Raw genomic sequence first — 20,000 nt, forward strand, 5'->3', positions numbered from 1 at the left:
ACAAAAGTAGATGTAACTTGAAAAGTAGATCTAACCATGCAGTTAATTTATTTGTTATAGTATAGTATGTAGTATAATTTCTATTTGAACTGGCAGGTGGCACGCCTCACACAATTAGATGTAACTTGAAAAGTTGATGTAACCATGCAGTTAATTTATTTGTTATAATATACTATGTAGCATAATTTCCATCTGAACTGGCGGGTGGCGGACCTCACACAGTTCGATGCAACGTAAAAAGTTGATCTAACCATGTATTATGTAGTTAATTTATTTGTTTTAGTTTACTAGATGTATATAGTATAATTTCCACCTGAACTGGCAGGTGGCACACCTCAGACAGTTTGATGTAACTTGAAAAGTAGATCTAACCATGCAGTCTTTAGTTCTATGCTTAACTTGTACTTTTTGTAAGTCTATTGCAAACTGATAGCACAGGAACTTGTTTAAATTCAAGGGCGCCATCGAGCATATTTACCTTGTAAATACTGGCTTTGGTGGAAAACAAAAAATGCTGAGTTGATATTCAAGTAGTTTGCTGATGTCATCTACAGATCCAAATGAACCAATCAAAAATAGGTTTGTTGTTCAATTAATCAATCACAAAAAGACTGCAGAATGTCTTGTTTTCTAAGAGGTCCAATTCTTTACTGAAATGAACCAATCAGAAAAGTTGAGGTGAAACTTCACAGTGTTCACTTTGTGAAAAATTTTAATACTAGTAACCACACCACAAGGTGGAGTTAAGGGCAGTAAAGAAAGTACTTTCAATAAAAAAATGCCCTTCCGGGAAGACAACAAAGTAATTTGAGAGTTTGAAACTGTCGAAATATTTTGTTGTCTTCCCTGAAGGGCACTTTGTAAATGGTATTTCAACTTTTACTTTTTAATTACTTTCTAAAACTCTATTATCAATATGTATCCAACGATTTGTCATAATGCATGACTGAAATTGTTGGCGAGTAATACTTTACTCTGAGGATTCCTTGTAACATTTGTAAAAGTAGTTGTGGTTTAATTCAAATTGTTGAGATAAAGTTTTGTGTCTGTGCATGAATTGCCACAGTTTGTCGTGTCACGCTATGCTCCCATTCTTGGTGATGGCTGCCCTACTCCCTTGAGAATTATTCATTTTAAAATTCTAAAAACTGGAAAGAAACTCCACCTTCAGTAATTTATTGCTTTTGCCATTTTAACCCGAACGTTACCTTGAATACAGCCTAATAACGCACAGGAGCATGAAAGACCCCCAGTCCGTTAATCCTTTTCCCAACACTAGCTCCGGTTTTCACCCCTTGCCTCAACAACACCTCTTTGCATACAAGCGAGGGTGCGATGTAGCACTATTCCCCCACCTACAATAGGACGAGTTGTGACTTTACAGAGATCTAACCATGCAGTTAATTTATTTGTTATGGTGTACTATGTAGTATAATTTCCATCTGAACTGACGGGTGGCACGCCTCACAGAGTTTGATGTAACTTGAAAAGTAGATCTAACCATACAGTTAATTTATTTGTTATAGTGTACTATGTAGTATAATTTCCATCTGAACTGGCGGGTGGTGCACCTCACACAGTTCGATGTAACTTGAAAAGTAGATCTAACCATGCAGTTAATTTATTTGTTATAGTGTACTATGTAGTATAATTTCCATCTCAACTGGCGGGTGGCACGCCTCACACAATTCGTGTGAGGCACAGTTAATTTATTTATAGGCACAGTTAATTTATTCATTATAGTTTACCGTGTAGTATAATTTCCATCTGAACTGGCGGGTGGCACGCCTCACACAATTCGATGTAGCTTGAAAGTAGATATAACCATGCACTTAATTTATTTTTCACAAGTCGGTATTATGTTTATGTTAAGATTGGTTTTCACTAGCGACAGAGTCGGAGTTGGACTTGGAGTCGTGGACAAGCTGGAGCAGCTGATTTACACATGAGCGAAGTGGTCTGAAGCCATGTTGATTGTCACATATTAACTTATTATCTGAAAGAAAACTCATTATGTGATTGCGTGTGTATAAGACGTTGTAAAGACTTGACAACCACACTAGTTAAAGAAACAGGGCGATAGCTATCAACTGCCGTTTTCTTCCCCGACTTAAAACTTGAAACTACGTTGGCCGTCTTCCAGTCAATAGGTATTGAGCCACGAGAAAGGGGGTAATTAAAGAGCAACCTTGGGGAAATCCCATCTGGTCCACAGGCCTTGTTTTCATCTAGAGATTTCAGTACTCTAGCCCCTTCACTAGGTGTACAAATCAGATCATTAATGAGATGTACAGGCAAAACAGTTGAATAGTCACATCCATGTCCTGGTATGGAAGGCAGAGTATCGATCCTTTTATTAAAGGATACCGAACAAAAGAATTGGTTAAAGACGTTTGCTTTATCCTCTGGAGTTAACGCGCGATTTCCGTCGTGTATGATACAACCGGGTGTGCTCTGTTTCTTTGTACCTGATTTGACAAATGACCAAAAGCGTTTCTCGTCTTGTGGATTTGTTTTTTTCTATCTTTAGAATTATGCAATTACCTCGGTTGGAGAGAGATGGTGACTTACCTCTTAAGTGGAACCAGAAACCCATAAGGGTTGAAACGTGTAACGGCCCCTTGTGTGCTGGGAAACAAGCTTCTGAATATTCAATTTGCTAAGTACCATATTTGGAGCAACAAGAGCAAGGGGTTTCCAAATATGGTACTTAGCACTGAAACAATCAACCAATCAGCTCGCACTGAATATTCGGAAGCTGTGAACGCGCGTTACACGTTTCAACCCTTATGGGTTTCTGGTGGAACCCATCGTCATTACCTGCCAGTCCAAACGAGGACTGTATCCACTTTTATCTGCCAATGCCATTACCTCTCCCATCTTTGGCAAGTCAGGTATTGCATTGTTTCAGTTAAGGCCCTTGCGAGTTCATTCTGAAGCATAAAATTAAGATGTTCAGAGCAGATTTCTGAGAGCATCGGTTCCACGGAAAATATTTTTCAAATAGTAAGTCAACAAAGGACAAAATGAACTCGAGGCCCTTCAATTTATCATAACCGTGCCAAATTTTGCTTCCGTTGCAAGCGATTTTGAGAGCAGATTTTTTGAGAAAATCGGTCACACAGATAATGTCATTCAATTTATAAGTCGGCAGAGGACAAAACGTGGGTACACGTGGGCTAGTTATAATACTGATTCAGTTGAAAAATAATTTGAATTAAAGGATACCGACAACAATAGAATTCTTGTCCAGAAAATTATCTGATGTCGATTGATGACCGTGTAATGGCTCGTAATACCATACCCTGTTTATGACAGGTTCTGACCTTGTTTAGGACAGAGGCCAGTAAAATTGTATACCCTGTTCAGGACAGCGAGGCCAAAAAACCATACCCTGTCCAGTGGCACGTCCCCGTATAGCCCTAATAAGGGAGAACCCCCCCCCCTCCCCCCCCGTTTACATGCTAGCGTGACAAAGATTAAGATGTTTCGGGCTTACATATTCAGCGAGGGCAGTTCCCAAAGGATGTGCATTGCCTCCTTAATCTTTGATTGGTACCATTTGGAAGCTGAGTCCTTACATTCAAGCTTATTTAGGACAATGTACTAACGATAGGTAAGGTTTCATCCGAAACATGTTTTGCTGGTTTTGAAAAAGATTAAAGCTGGCTAGTACTGCTTCGTGAATGAATACAAACACTGTTACCAATGCCACTGAATGACAACGCCAACACCTACCAACGCTAAGGCTTTCTCGTTGATATCCAAATCTGTCTAAGGAAATGTTGGGTTATGTCTTTTCTCATCGAATATCATCAGTTATTTCACAATCAGCTGACAGTCCACACGAAGATGGTATTGATGGTACCTCTCTCCCCTTCGCATCCACCAATACAGTTATGATTGCTTACCATCGTTATGGCGTGGGTGTGGCAACTATGAATTCTTTCAGGTAGAAAATGGAGATTGCAAACAGTCTGTCAAGCGACCTGCTTCAGTTCCTCGACCGCGACCTTAAGTTAGATTTTACCTCTTTTATCATCACATTTTCTTGGTTTTGTTGTTGTTGTTGTTGTTGTTGTTGTTGTTGTTGTTGTTGTGCCCCCCCCCCTCCCCCTCTCCCTCCTCACATGCCCTCTATCTGAAAAATTCACTTTATTGATATATATCGATCAAGGCAAAATGTATTTGAAATACGCAAAGCTCTGAAACTGAACTAATCATCATCTAAAGTAAGTACCATAAGTAGAACCGTCTCAGTTGGTGCTCGATGGATTTAGATCTTTTGTGATCGGCTTCTGGCACTTGTCAATGATTGGACAATTTGCGACTGCAATTATTCTCTCCAACCACTGTTCCCTTAGTCGCAGGTTTTTTTTTTTGTTCCTACTAGTGTATTTCGTACTGTTCGCTTTTTAAAAACAATTGCACACATCCTGGTATTAAATATAAGGTTTCGTTTTCTTTGATACGTTTCCTGCTCTCGAGGTGGTCAAGAAGTGCACGACCATTCTTTAATGGTCAACTTAACATTTTTAGCTACCTGTTCACGGTGTGGGTTAATTTGAATCATTACTTCTGCTCTTGACAGGAAGCACACACCAAAGTATTTTTCTAGACATTTAGGCTCTAATCACACTATTGTCCGGTTTATACAGTGAGTGTCCGCGTAAAAATAGTTGAAAATTATCAACACTATAATATCTTGCCATGCTTACTATGTTACTGATCAAATGTGTTTTGTCATCATTACTCTCCAACTGTAACATTCTACAATACAAAATAAACGTGAGCGCATATTCAGGCACACGCTTGAAGAAACGAGCGACTCTCGTTAAGACCCGTTAGTTTAAGGATTTTGATTGGCTTTTTGAAACAATACCAAAGGAACGAAAGTAAGACAAACTCCAACATGGCGGTGAACTCCAAGCATGCGCAATTCAAGCGGAACTCCGATAGTCTCGGACTTAGGGATAAGAACTTTCCAGAGTCGCTCGTTTCCCGACCGCTGGACAAGGATAGTGGAGACTCTGCGTATGAGATTAAGAGTCGTAATGAAGGTCCGCTAGCGCTCAGTGTGTAACACGCCTTAAAGCACGAATTTCGTGATTGAATGAAAATTACCGGTAGACATGCTTTCAAATGTGGACAACAATCCTATAATCTGATAAAATTGCGTTCTAAAATCCGTCTTTAATTTTCCTCTTAATACAGGTCTCGTGTAACTGAGGGCTCAATTTTGGTGTCTGACTCCGCTTATTAGAGATATCCGTTGAGTGCAGGTTCGTTTTACAGTACATATATGGGAAGAAAAGGCTTGGACTTAGGCTACTGTCCGCTTAATCCAATCTGTCCACCAAGAGAAAATGAGGGGACGGAGAGGGAGGCTCCCGGTCCAGCCCTTGGGATATGTCATGTCCACGAAAGTTATTTTTAGACGAGGGGAAGTCTTTGTTCTAGCGGAAGTCTGTCTTCCGAGACGTCCGCCTTTAGGCCAACCTCGGGCTGATGTTTGAAAGAAAATAAATATTCATTAGCCTTCCACGTACGCCGCCATTTTCTCTTTTCACTAAGAACCTGAGAGCGAGGCAAGACTGCATGCGGACGTCTCGGAAGACAGACTTCCGCTAGAACAAAGACTTCCGCTCCTCTAAAAAAAACTTTTGTGGACATGACATATCCCGGCCAAGGCAGGTTCGTTTTACAGTACATATATGGGAAGAAAAGGCTTGGACTTAGGCTAGTGTCCGCTTAATACAATGTGTCCCCTCAATACAGGCGAGGTTTCCGCTGTACAGTCAAACTAGTGCGAATTCTCGAAATAGAAGGAAACTCGCAACAGCATGATCAACAGCAACGACAACATTTATTGATTTGATCATTTCAGCTCGAACTGATATCAGCACCAGCACCAGAAATATATTGCTCTTAACTTTTTAAAGTTATTCACCTAAGATATAACATCTTAAAAAAAGCAAAGAAAACAAAAGCAACAATAACTCAAAAATGCCTAGCTGCGTCAACTAGGAAGCACACCAGGAACCCATCGCTGGGAGCATACAAGTGGCCTATATTCCTCTCACAGCGTTTTTAGTGACCAGTTTATGATTAGACTGAGTTTCCCGCGAATATCCCGCAGGAGCCTCAATGAGCAATCACAAGTATCTGCACGTACAGAGCCGCCATTGTTTTTGCTCATTAAAACTATTGTTTTGTGGCACTTTCGTTTCCGTTGCCGTCCTCCTTGCCCTTATTGGCGGGAAAAGATAGTCTAAAAATAAAGGGTCCGTAAAAATACCATGAGATGGGCCCATGTTAGTACTGGAGTTGTACGCTCCGAGTACTAGTGATGGGAGCACGTTCATTACTTCTAAGTACTGGTGTAATAAATTGATAACCTTTTAACCGGAAATAACTCTAGTTTTCATACCGGAAGTCTATAGAAATCGCGGGCTTACTTAGACTCGTAGGAAATGTGAAAGCTTGCATGCTCTTTTGTGTGTCATGGCGTGCGAGTGAAGTAAAGTTTACTGTTGTGTTTAGTGTGATTCGTTGGCCATCGGTATGCAATCTTTACAACTAGTAACAAGAAATTACTTGTCTTTTAGCTTTGAATGGTTGTGCAAATACTTCAACATTAAAAAAAACTTACTGAAACCTAACCAACGGCGAATCTGTTTCGATTATTGTTGTTTAATGTTGCATTAACTTATACTAACAAGGCAGCATCATAAACACGCAACTATTAGTAGGAATAAGGGACAATTGAACGCTAGAGAAACAAATCAAAAGTCGACATCAATTGGGATGTCGCTCTCCATATTGTCCACAATGCAATCAAGTAATGTGTTCTTGATCCACCCCGAAGTGGTCCAAAATACTAAACACATATTCATAGCAACAAATCAGTATCTTTTCCTCGGTCAGCTGCATTACATGTGGTTACAAAAAATTGGAAAGTCACCAAAAATGAATTCAGGTTTTTTCTACTAAAGATTGACGTTAGTATAAAGACACGGCTGCCTCAGTTGCTGCTAAATACCACCTATGCCAACGTAGTATCCCCGGTGGCCGTTGACAGGTAGCAAATACCTTCTTTCTTCATCACTGCCGTCATCAGATTCCATTGCATTTGGGCAACTTTTATAAGAATTTTCACCGCTGCAATCGTTACTGCCATTCCTGCGGCCTTCATTTTTGCCAACAAGACGGTAAACTATACCAGCTAGCAGAGTCACAAGAACACATGTATTTATGACCATCACCAGCCAAACGAAAATGTTAGCATAGGTACTGTCCAGTACTGAAAACCTCAACACCATAAAAGACATGGACAACACGAGTAAAACCAAGGGTTCAAAGACATTCTCACGGAAAATGCGTTCGAAGATAACTTTTCTGTTGGTCTTGTGCTCGCACGGATCGCATCTGTTTATAGAGACTTCGTCATACGGCTGGAGGCACAAGTGGATGATTGCTGACGTCATCAGAACGAGCCACACTACAAACGTTTGCAAGGTGGACGACGAAGAAATCATCGACAACGCAATGGCGAGAACCAGGCGGCGGAAAAGCATAAAGATCTCGAAGTACTGACGATACTTTGGTTTGTACGGCAAATAGACAGGTCCAAGCCACACGTCAAGTTTCTCTTGCTCTTCAGGAGTCATCGATCTTCTCTTTGGAAAGAAACGAATCAGCACAAAGATGACAATCAAGGGAAACCCAATCACGTAGAACACAACTGAGACAACGCCAAGGGCTTTCAGTTTGCTGTAAGAGTGCGAAGTGCATTCTATCCAAGGGGAGTTGGGCATGTAACGAACATCCTGATCTCTGTGACATGGACGTAGAATGGACAGGGACTGCTTCACGATTGGAAAGTAGCTGAAGCTAAGACAAAAGAAGGCGATTTGGCGACATTTGAAATGAACAATTTGCATTCTCCTTTCAGCGGGACGAAATCTATTGTAAATCATCATCGTGATGAAATACACACCCACCATGGCCAAGCACACCGCTGGAAGTAGGAGCAGAAAGGCAAACTTCCCGACTGGAGTGAAAAGAGAAGGCAGGTCACAAGAAAGAGAGGGAAAGTATAGGTTCCAATAACTGCTCAAGTAGCTTTGAGCCTTAATAACTCTTTTAGGCCACACGTTGACACTAGATACCATGAAATCCATGGTTTGGATGTAAAACACCGTTATGCTGATTAGGGAGCGAGCAGCCTTTCCTCGGTTACTCATACACAACACGAAAACGACCAGGTTTAACTTGAAAAGCCACGCAGGTAATAACTCCAAAAGCATCATGATTAGCATGAGTAGAAAATGAATTGCAGTAACAACGAACCATTTGATTGGTCGAAGACGAAAATAAAAGTACAACCAGAGAAGAATGAGAAAAGACAAAGTAAAGATAGGAATAAAGATGTAATAGTAAGTTAAATCGCCCTTTTTGCATTTGAAACACAGTCCACCAAGTTTGTAAAACCCTTCTTGACAGCGAGAGCAAAACCTGTCCGTGTTCCCTGGATGGCAGACGCAAGAATGATTGCACGTCGTGGTCAGAGATGACAATAATACGCGGCTCCCGGAGGAGGAATTTGTGTCCTTTGGTGTTGTGACCAGACGACAAGTACAGGAATCTGTAGGGTTGCATGCAGCTGGTACCTTGCACTTGACAAGGTGGGTGGCATTGCTGGGATCTGGTGATGGCCAGTAGCCACCCGATACCTCCATGATGTTTGGACGCAGATCGTCAGCTGCACCGACAGCAAGTCGACGGCAAGTCGCACCACTCATACATTTCTTGCACAAACCATCGCCTCCGTAGAAACCTTCGTCGCAGACGCAATATTTGTATTCGTAAAATGTTGGATCTAAGCGAATGCGTCCATTGTTGAACGTGAGTCGTCCTTCAGGGCACGTATAGTTGACTGCTTGAGGTGGTTTGAACATAGTCAAAAAGTCAGGTTTAAAGACGTTGGATGAAGCGCTTGTCCCAACTCGCATAGAGGGATTTCCAGATATGTCTAAATATTGGAGAGAAACCATGTTTTGAATTCCTGCTGGAAGGCTACCTGTCAAGTTATTCGAGGAGACGTCAAAGTACGTCAAAAACGAAAAATCAGTAAAAAATTTGGGTAAAGCTCCATAAAAGTTGTTATTACTTAAATCACAAGTGGAAAGTCTTTCCATGTACAGCACGTTTGCGAGTAGAGGACTTGTTATGTCGCAAAAGCTTACATTTAGAATTGAGGGGGTATCAACAAAGTTTCCTTTTTTTGAAAAAAGTTCCATGAAGCTTGAAAAATTAATTGCCAATTTTTTATTCCCTGCCAGAGAGACGTAAGACGCAGAAGAAGCACGGGCTGTATCTGGCCACGCTTTTCCTTCGTTGATTGACTCAAAGTCGTTTTGTGACAAATCGATCATATCGGCTGCCTTCAGCAGCACATCGCCTGGAATATCCCCTTTTAGTTGATTGTTGGCAAGATTTAATATACTTGGGAAATTTTTCCAGTTTGATATATTCCCAGAAATGCTGTTTCCAGGTAAAACTAGGTGTGCTAGTCTTTCCGGTAATACACGAGGCAACGTTCCGGTTAGTTTAACTCCAGATATAAACAACTCTGTTATGTTGGGAATTGCGAATATGTCACTGAGGTTTCCATGCATGTGGCCAGGAGTTATTCAAAGGTCCAAATACCGCAGCTTTTTCAGCCTAGAAATACTCTTTGGTATTTGGCCAATTAGATTGTTTCCTCCAAGACAAAGTACTCGTAATTCTGTCATGTTTCCGATATCCTGTGGTAAGTGACCAGTGAACCCATCGCCGTTCATAACGCAGCCCAGGAAGTTTTGCAGATTTTTCATTTTTACAATCCCTTCAGGAATATTCCCAAAAATAGAAGCGTCATTGAACACAACGGTCAACAGATTGCTCATATTCGCAAACAGAAAGTCGCTAATGGGTCCTCGAAGAGAAGGGTTCCCTGGTGTGCAGAGAGAAAATAAGTTTCGGATTTTCCATATGTTAGAAGGAAGGAAACCGTTTAGGTTATTGTAAGCCAAGACGATAGTTTTAATGTGCGCTGTATTTCCGTGACAGGTGATACCATACCAGGAACAATGGGATGTGTTATTGGCTGAACTAATCCAGCCGCGTCTTTCGTACCATTCTTGTCCATTTGTTGAAACGTATATATCTATTAGAACTTCTCTTTCCTGTTGTGGTGTGAAAGATGTGTCCAAGCTGAACAGCGGAAACTGTTGAATGCGTTTCAAACAGTCGCGTCCCTCAGTGCTCAGAAACACGTTATGATCTGGAAAAAAATGACAGTTATTCCCAAGTGAAACTTAAAATGCAATCAATGACTCCTCGTTAATTGGAGGTTTCCTCACTGAAACTTTGCAAAGTATTTCACATCTAACAATTAGTTTCCCATCTCGACTCAAGTGCTGTGCGGGTGTGGGAACTATGACCTCGACTACTGAATGAGGGGTGAATAGTGTAACTATTATTCTGGGAAAAGAAGCCCCGGGCATTTGAACTTTTGAAGATTGGATCGTTCAAATTCCCGCCCTCTCGGACCAAAATGGTGTTCAAATGCCCTATACCCTACTAAAGAAGAATCGTCGTCGGCTCCTGCCGTCTTTAATAAAGACCTTTTGAAGAACCTTTTTGTAAGCCAATCGCTCGCAAATGCCACATCTCTTCCTTTAAACTCTTCCATCTCATCCAAACACGTGTTTTATAACTGTTAGCTACTTCGGCGCCCGAAAAAAAGTCATTTGAAACTTCTGGTTCAATCTTCTCCATCGACCCCACTCAAGCAAAGGTCAAATTCCCCACTCCCCGGGCACAGAAGATAGTCAAATGCCCAGGGTTTACCCGAAAAAATGTGGGGAGATGCTGGAGTTTCGATTTGATCGGCGCGTTATTTTGTTTGAAATGGCGATGAGGGAAATTAGGCACCAGCGTTTTTGAGCCACAGACGGCAACTGGAAGTGAGGCGTTTTCTCTTTTTTAAAATCCAGCCTACACATTTAAAATACATAACACTTATTAACCCAGAGTGAGGACCATGCTTAGCTGAATGCAAAAACGAATACAAATTTATCAAACCACTGATTAAGTACCATATTGTTTAGCACGACGACAAAGTTAGAGTCTTCTTTTATTGGTCACGTGACCATGGGCGTGGCATAATGACGTCATATTTAGGGTCATTGGTTTACAAAAGTTGGAAAGTGACTAAAGTAATGTCAAATTCTCTCAAATTACTTAACCATTACATCCTTAGCAACGCACCCAAAATACACGTCAGTACGCCCTTAAAAGGTATGTTCCCAGGGACTCTCCTCGCCCGTGATTTTTTCGTCCCGTCTCGACTGCCTGCCCCTGGGTCTCCGAGGATGTTGTAACTGTTAATTGCATTCGTGAGATAACAAATTTTCATACGAAGTTTAACCGCTTACTAACCGAGCGCGAGGGCCGTATTTCGCTCGGTCCGTACTGCCATGACCGAGGGCCAATATTCCCCAGTACGGCCCGAGAAAGCTCGGTTAGTAAGTTGTTTATTAGATGGCACTCTGATTCTGATAGTAAAACACACTTCCGGTGCAATCAATCTTTTTAGCTTTTTATCTTTTAGCTTTTTATCCTTTTAGCTTTTCAATCTTTTTATCTTTCAATCTTTTAAGCTTCTTCTGGTAGTTTCACTGTGAAGAATGACAATATTCACAGTTTTTTTCGCTGTTTTGGTTGCAAATTTTGAATTTGTCGGCTTTGCTCCAAAACAAAAATACACGGCTTGGACCGTTTCCACGGAAATGGTCCGTACTGCAAAATCCCGACCGAGAAAGAACCAATCAGAGCGCTGGGATTTGCCCAAGACTGGCTTTGCCATATAATAAATGAGTTCGTTTTGTGGTCCACATGAGAGTGTTCGATCGGAGGACTAAAATTTGGTTCACTGCCGTTTTATTTGAGGAGAAAATAAAATTATCCCCTCAGGAAATAAATCAAGGAAATAAAGTGTGTCTTGATTTGCCTAGCCTGCGTAGCAAGCGTTCCTTTTCGACAATTTTCCGCAAACTGGCCGCGCGGAAGTTGGGGCAAGAGACCGAGGGAACGCTTGCAAGAAGACCCCCTATTTTTGAAAAACGCCCACTTTTTTATGGTTGACTTGATACACGCTGATTGACGTCTTATTAACAAATTAGCCAATAAAAGATAACCATGTTAACACATGTTGGCTTCCGACAAAACAAACCGAGGCACCGAGGAAACACCGAGTGATCAACGCAGAATTTTAAATGTTAAATTTGTAACGGCAGCTTCTAAGCCGGGTATGACTGGTTATGTTTCTTCTGAGAATTTGTTTAAACCATCGAAAAGAAACTTACGGGCAAATTCTAGCTGATATTTGCGGAGCGGTTGGAATAGAAGTTATCGAAAACAACAGCCAATTTTCAGAACTTGTAAGCAATCCGTGCGCTCGTAAAATACGAAATTTAGAAAGACATAAACTCGTACAGAGTTCGATGGGTAGTAAGTAAGGCCGTTAAATGCAAATCTCCAGCAAAGCTGACCATGAAACCATTCAAATAGGTTTAAGTTTAAACCTAACGACGATTTCAGTACGACTTGCTGGCTATTTTGTTGGTGCAGAGTGGTTGACGAAATGGATCGTACTAAATCTCCTGGAAATTACAAGCAAACCTCCTCGCTAGTTTGATAATCCACAGTACGTTTTTGGTCAAATCGTCACGAAATCGTAGATGAAATAGCAAGTAAAAGTGCTTTAAAAAATCGAGTAACTTTACAAAGGAGCCGCTTTCTTCTCATAATAATTAAGAGAAGATTTAACAGGCTGCGTAGTTGTCTTCATCTTGTCTCAATCCATGATATAGGACTCAAGCTTACATCAGCCCGGCGTTGTCAATCAATGGTTTCCGATCGATTGATTGCAATCAATACAATCAATAATAATCAATAACAATCCATTGATTGTTATTGATTGGTGCAACCAATCGATAATAATCGATACTCACACTCGGAGTCTTAATTGCTATTGATTACATTGATTTCTATAGAAAATCATTGATTAATAATTCATTATGCAACTTTCTGGCGCGTGTTAGCGTGGGCGTGCTTCATTGGTCCCGGGCATATTTACACGTCCAGGGTAAAATTGGGTAATTCGATTGCGCACTTTTATCGTTGCACTTCAACCGGGATTCCCAGGCAAGTTGAATTGTCAGTGCGCTGTGTCGTCAAGGGCTATCACGAATGCCCTTTTGAAGTGAATGTTCAAGATGTATGTTCTTGGCCTGCATGCGTATATGCAGGCAGCATGACAGTGAGCGCAGACAAAAACAATTTCCTCAACCAATTAACAAGCTGGAAGAGAGTGACACTGAAGAGACTTGAAGACAATTTTGTTCTTGTTTCGAGACGATCAGAGTCTAGTAATTTAAGTGAGCTTTTAATAGTAATAAGGGGTAAAAATGCTACAAATTTAACATAAAACACAACAAATAAAGATAACTGAATGGTTTGTTCATTCATATGGTGCGTTTTATTTAAGAAAATGACAAATTTCATAATCAATAATAATCGATGAAAATTAATAGAAATCGATACTCACACAACTTTAAGTCTACGATTTTTATCGATTTCCAATACCAATCGATTAATTGTTATTGATTATAATTATTATTGATTATCATTGATTTTATCGATTATCGGAAACCATTGATTGACAACGCCGGGCATCAGGCAAGGTACGCAGAGAATTTGACGAATTTCCTCGATCCTGAAACATGTGGATTCTGATAGTTCGCAGGCATTTTATTAATTCATCCTGCGTAAATAAAGTATCTTTTGCAAGCGAGCGTAAAGCTCACTTCAGTTCAGTCCAAAGTTTTCGTCGACAATAAGCGCTGCCAAAAGTTTGTTAAATAACGATCGAATCTTTTGCTTTTAATGAATTACGGAAACGCCATAGCGGCTTCAGCTGACACGTAAATAATATTTAATTTCCCTTGATGGATATTGTCCAAGCAGTCCAGATTTTCATTTCCATAGAATTTATCTTAACCACTTACTTGATCGCGTATTATGCTTTGAAATAGAGAAATCACGATGATACTCGAGAAGCCGGTTCTTCGTTTTAAGTTCTTTTATTTCGCACTCCGCACATCATGACAAACATCTGAAAAATTAAGCTTTTTCCGAATCCTGTTGGCAAAACGGCCATTACATCTATACAGTTAAAGAGATGGCGCATTGACAGTTCTTTTTTCCTTTTCAATGTAAAACCCGAGACCCGATTCGCTCAGCTTCGACACACGATTCACAACCTTCCACATCTTCCACCATTGCCTTTGTCACGCTAGAACTTAGGAAAACTAGACCCTCCGTGAGGGTACACTGGGTTGCCTGTGGTACGTGCAGCGTTCCAGGCAAATTGTGACTGGCCCACGGGCCGATTACGGGCTTGCAAAAACAAAGCAAAAGGTAATTAAAAAACCATATAATAAACTACTTACTAACCGAGCTAGCTCGAGCCGCACTGGGGAATATTGGCCCTGGGACGTTTTTGTACGGACCTCGCTGCGCTCGGTTAAAAACCTGGCTACTGGCCTAACTCTTTTTCCTACTTTCCCAACCGCGAGAAAACCGCGGTAAATCAGCCATCGCCAAAAAATGTTTTTTTTTTTCTCAAAAAATATTTAAAGTTAGGGAGAAAAATACATCATTTTAAAGCTAAGAAAATAAACTTTCCAACAGCATACAACTTATTTATAGACAACTGAAACATTTTATAAAAGCGAAAGTCGAACGAAAAAATTTAAGAAAAATAACAGTAAAATATGTTTTCTAGGCAAAATTTGGTCACTTTAGCGTTGATTACGAATTTTTGGATGCAAAACTAATATTTTCTGCAATTTATCTGCTTTCTTAGACATAAATTCGACCGAAAACTGATAAGGCATGAATATTTTTAGATTTTTAGGAATAATAGATAACGTGGTTCAATGCGTAATGTGATAATGCGATAAAAGTGTCAAATTTGCGACCCATTGCTAACGGCAACGGAAGCGATCGCATTACGAATAATTAACCTCTGTTGCCAAAAACCACCCAAATAACCGGTCAGTGTAAAACGCAGACTGCAGACTGCAGACTGCAGACCAGGGATAAAATGCAGACTGAGGGTAAAATGCAGACTGCAGACTGCAGACTGCAGGTTAATAAAATAATAATGAAAAAAGAGTTATAAGAGTGTTAGTAGCCGTTTGTACTTTCACATTGAAACCCCAACACAGCTCCCATCGCTTTGGTTGCCCCACCGCATGTTTTAAATCCGGATTTTTATCGAACTCTGTAAGAATTGAAGCTGTTTGAATCCTTGTTGTTTGAAAAAGGACAGTTTCGTTAAGTGAGTTGCTTTTAGGCAAAGAAGTCACCACCCCGTAATTCAACTGTCAATTTTGCTGAACTGAACAAAGTAATCGAGTAATTACCCAATAACTCAATTTATTTTGATACGCATGGCTACAGTACCAATTAACAAAGACAGAGATAACGAGGATTTTGCAACCATTTAACGTTTCAATTCAGTCGGCTTAAGCCAGTATAACTGGTGTAAAAATTTCTTATTAGGCTCCTTTCATTCGCTTTCGTGTACGTTATGTTTATCCTTTAGTTCACAAGCTCGTTTGTTTTGCATCTGGAAGATGTAATTTTCAATTATAACCTCTCCCTAGGGGTTATCACGCATAGCTTAACCAATGAAATCCCCGCGTCCTAATTGCTCGGAATACATGAAATTCTTTGTGCATTTCGTTGCACCGAAAAATGTCAGCTAGAATTTGCCCGTAAGTTTCTTTTCGATGGTTCAAACCAATTCTCGGAAGAAACATAACCAGTCATACCCGGCTTAGAAGCTGCCGTTACAAATTTAACTTTAAAATCAGACTGGCAAATTCTGCGTTGATCGCTCGGTGTTTCCTCGGTGCCTCGGTTTGTTTTTTCGGAAGCCAACTTGTGTTAACATGGTTATCTGTTATTGGCTAATTTGTCAATAAGACGTCAATCAGCGTGTGTCAAGTCAACAATAAAAAGGTGGGCGTTTTTCAAAAATAGGGGGTCTTCTTGCAAGCGTTCCCTCAGTCTCTTGCCCCAACTTTCGCGCGGCCAGTTTGCAGAAAATCGTTTCGAAGCTCTTCTGTCGAACAGGAACGCTTGCTACGCAGGCTACAATTAACGATAATCGTCAATTCAAGGTAGAGAACATGCTAGTCGAACAGGAACGCTTGCTACGCAGGCTATGATTTGCCAAAGTTGACAAGAGTGCAGTTTGGGTTTTTAGTACGATCCTTCTCAATAGGCCTTTTTCGATGTATTAAAATTCAGCCTGATAGTGTGGCAGTGAGGACAAAGACAAAGGAAAGTGGATGATATGTAAATATCTTCCACATTCATTCCACCTGCACTTCCACCTGCCTCACTATCAAGCTGAATATTTGATATTTCGAAAATGGCCTATTCTGGATAACGTCTTGATTGCATGTTTTCTCCACCTGACACCTCTACCACTTCTCCATCGTCAAGTAGCCATTTACACTCTCTATTCCGTAACCTGCGATCAAGCTTTATCTTCTTTTCCGCGGGAAACACAAAAGCGGGCACAAAAACAAGATCTCAGGGTAATGGTACAAATTGGTCCTGATAGCGCGCGCGGTATCCATTCTTTTTCTTAGTAACTCGTGAACGTGAAATGTAATTTACAACAACTCTCACAATTGTCCGAACTGACTTCTCGTCCGACTAAAAATAAACTAGAATGCAGTTACTTACTGTAAGTGTCCCTGGGCCACTGTGTCGATACTTTGACCGATTTAGCCTGAACTACCATCGGAGAATGGCAAAAAATCACGCATAACAGAGCAATCATCCACATCTCAAGTTGATGCCAGGTCAAAAGAGCTGGTTTTTTCCACATTTGGCTGTAGTTCCTTTTTATGTCGTAACGTAGTTTGGATCTTTAAGAGGGGGACATTGGGATTTTCGGTTTTGCGGTTTTGGCTATTTTTTAGATCGGTTTTTCGGTTTTTGTGCTGAAAGACTTCGGTTTTTCGGTTTTGGTGTTCATTGCGGTTTGCGGATTTTTCCTTTTTTTAGCATCTGGTTTTCGGTTTTTGTAGAAAATACGAGCGGTTTTTCGGTTTTGTTATCCAATGTGCTTTTTGGGTTTTCCTATTTTATCCTATTTGGGTTCCGGTTTCCCTTAGATTTGAGCGGCAATTGATCTCGAATAGAGTGTTATTTATTTATTTATTTATTTATTTATTTATTTATATGCAATTCATCAGCAATATGAAAACCATATGTACAATGAAAAATTTAAGACCAAGTATAGATAAAACTATGTAAACTACATTGACTATCTTACTCAATATCATACAATAAAAGCTGCTTTCCATGAATGCCGTGTTTAGAATAATGGCTTAGATAACCTCTTTAATCAGTCGTTTGAATTGATTGAGGGGTTCTGCTTTCCTTAGTTCTAATGGCAAACTGTTCCACAAAACTGCGCCACTATACCTAAAGCTGTTTTTTGTAGTAGTTTGTGCGCGGTATCGGAACATTTACCTTTTCACAGAGTCTCTCAAACAAAAACCTGGAGCGCGATGGACATTTCGAGCGTAGATACTGTGCTAGTCCCTGTAGGGACTTAAATACCATTGTTGCTCTTTCAATTTGCCTTTGAGAGACCAGGGATTTCCATCTTAAGAGTTCAAGTAAATTGTTGACTTCAGTGCCATAGTTAGAGTAGGTCAAGACACGGGCTGCTCTGTTTTGTAGTTTTTGCAGTTTTTCCTGCAAATTTACCCCACAGTTTCCTCAAACAATATTGCAGTAGTTGAAATGAGGTTGTACTAGGGCCTGATAAATAGAATGTAAGGCCCCATAGGGGACAAGATTCCTGTTTTCACTCACGTGATCAATAACCTTGTTTTTCCTCCGAAACAAAAGAAAACGTTTGAGTGATAATAGAGCTGAATTCCCGGAGAGGTCACATGAAAACACTCTATAGCTGCGAAACGCTTTACGGAAAATCAGCCCATAAAGTCCGGGCTCGAGAGAGCGGCAGAAATAAAGTCCATGACATTCATAAATACTTTGATGAAATAAAGTGTTAGTGTAGTTTGCTCTGTATGCCCCACTCGTCACCATTGTATCGGTTTTCTGACGGTTTTGTATGCGGTTTTCGGTTTTGGCCGAGTTTTTTTGCGGTTTTGCGGTTTTGGATGATTTTTTCTTCGGTTTTGCGGTTTCTAATACACCCCAATGTCCCCCTCCTTTAACTGTGCTATTTATGATAGTCGATCTTTCGCGTGACCAATCATAGTCCTTACCTCCCATTTGTTTAATTGAAAAGATAGTTGTAAGCGACGCATAAATTAAACCAAACGGGTTCCCTTCAACCAAAATGGATAATTGTAATGACGAATTAATCAAGTAAAAACAGCTTAGTCCTTTTCCAAGAGTAGCATCTTATTTTTTACAAAGCCTGATAATGATAGTACTTAGCTTTGATTCAAAAGGCTGCAGTTTATTTTCGAATGTCGTGAGCGAAAATGTTGTTTTGAAAGTGAAATCAGAATTTTCCCACCGGTGCTGAAATATTAATTGATGAAATCTAATTCAATGAAAGGTATGGCGTCATATTGGAGACAAAATAGGAATTTAAGCCGATACAGTTTGGGTTTAGTTTGTTTTTTGGAGCGCTATATTCTATAACCATGCGAATTTTGTTGTGGATCCTCCTGATTTTCGGTCTTTGTACAGGTTCACACAAAACGCACGAATCTGGCCCGTACAAGCTTAATATAAGAATGTAAGAATACAGTTTGCTTCCATAACAACATTCACTCAGTTTCGTCATTTATTTATCATAAACTGCAACAATGCGTTCACTCCAGCAAACAACACCGACTGTTTAGGCCTGGTTCTACGAGGTTGATGACGGAATGATTCAGCCGCGACGGTTGCCTCACGTAGGAACTGGTATACTATTAAAGGCTAAGGCTAATGCTGACGTTGATGTTAGGGCTAACAATAACGTGTTTTAATGAAAAAACCACGCCATACTTTTTACAGTGCAACGCGCCTTACTGTGGCTACCCAACAAACTTTCACATTTGACAATTACGTGTAAATGCGTCAACTCAACGACCTATGCAACGGTGTTCAACTTACAACTGCGCGACCTTAAGGAGTGACTTTCAATCAAATTCACACATTCTGATTGGCGGACAATTTCTAAAAACTTTGTTACGTGGCCACGGTAAGGCGCGTCGCACTGTAAACGGCAAAACGTGTTTTGTATGAAATCTCATCGTCAGCTGCTTATCATAAAATTCGTCGCACAGTGTGATGACAACTAGGAGTAATGAATGTTTCCTACGTGAAAGTTAAACAAAAAGCGAGTATATCGCCCGAGAAAGGGTTTGGGTATAGGGGTGCCGCCGAGGGTTTGAAATCCTGAACCTGTTTAGGAGAAGGACCCGTTTTACAGCCAGGTGATCTGGTGACGTAACTCGGAGGACTGGGGAGAAAAATTTTTACGCCGTATCCCACAACCGCGCGCGGGCTTATTTTCGAATTCAACTGGCAGAGGCGAGGTTAGATCTCGTCGGGTCTACTTGAATGTTCATTCAACAACAGGAAATGTGGTAGACACGTAATGATCTGTTGAGTTTTGGGGATGGAAATACTGCAGGGAGTTTGGAAACAACACCTAAGGCCGCGCGCGGTTGTGGGATACAGCGTTAAAATTTTTCTTCCCAGTCCTCCAAATTACGTCACCAGATCACCTGGAGGAATTTAAACTGCTTAGATAATCTATTACACTCAGCTAAATCATGTTTGATGCGTCTAAAACCCAGTTATGGCGTCTCTACACTTGGTCTTACAAA

General features: G+C 40.6%; 1 protein-coding gene across 1 annotated transcript; it reads right to left on the minus strand.

Annotated features, from left to right (window-relative positions):
• Positions 1-5,863: 5,863 nt before the first annotated feature.
• Positions 5,864-17,043, minus strand: LOC138013345 (putative leucine-rich repeat-containing protein DDB_G0281931). Its single transcript, XM_068860393.1, has 2 exons — positions 16,876-17,043; positions 5,864-10,327 (listed from the first exon to the last, which is right to left on the minus strand). Exon 2 carries the CDS (start codon positions 9,678-9,680, stop codon positions 7,035-7,037), a length of 2,646 nt encoding a protein of 881 aa, XP_068716494.1. The 5' UTR covers positions 9,681-10,327; positions 16,876-17,043; the 3' UTR covers positions 5,864-7,034.
• Positions 17,044-20,000: the final 2,957 nt, after the last annotated feature.

This window comes from Montipora foliosa, chromosome 8 (genome assembly GCF_036669935.1).
Source record: "Montipora foliosa isolate CH-2021 chromosome 8, ASM3666993v2, whole genome shotgun sequence".
Classification (NCBI taxonomy): Eukaryota; Metazoa; Cnidaria; class Anthozoa; order Scleractinia; family Acroporidae; genus Montipora; species Montipora foliosa.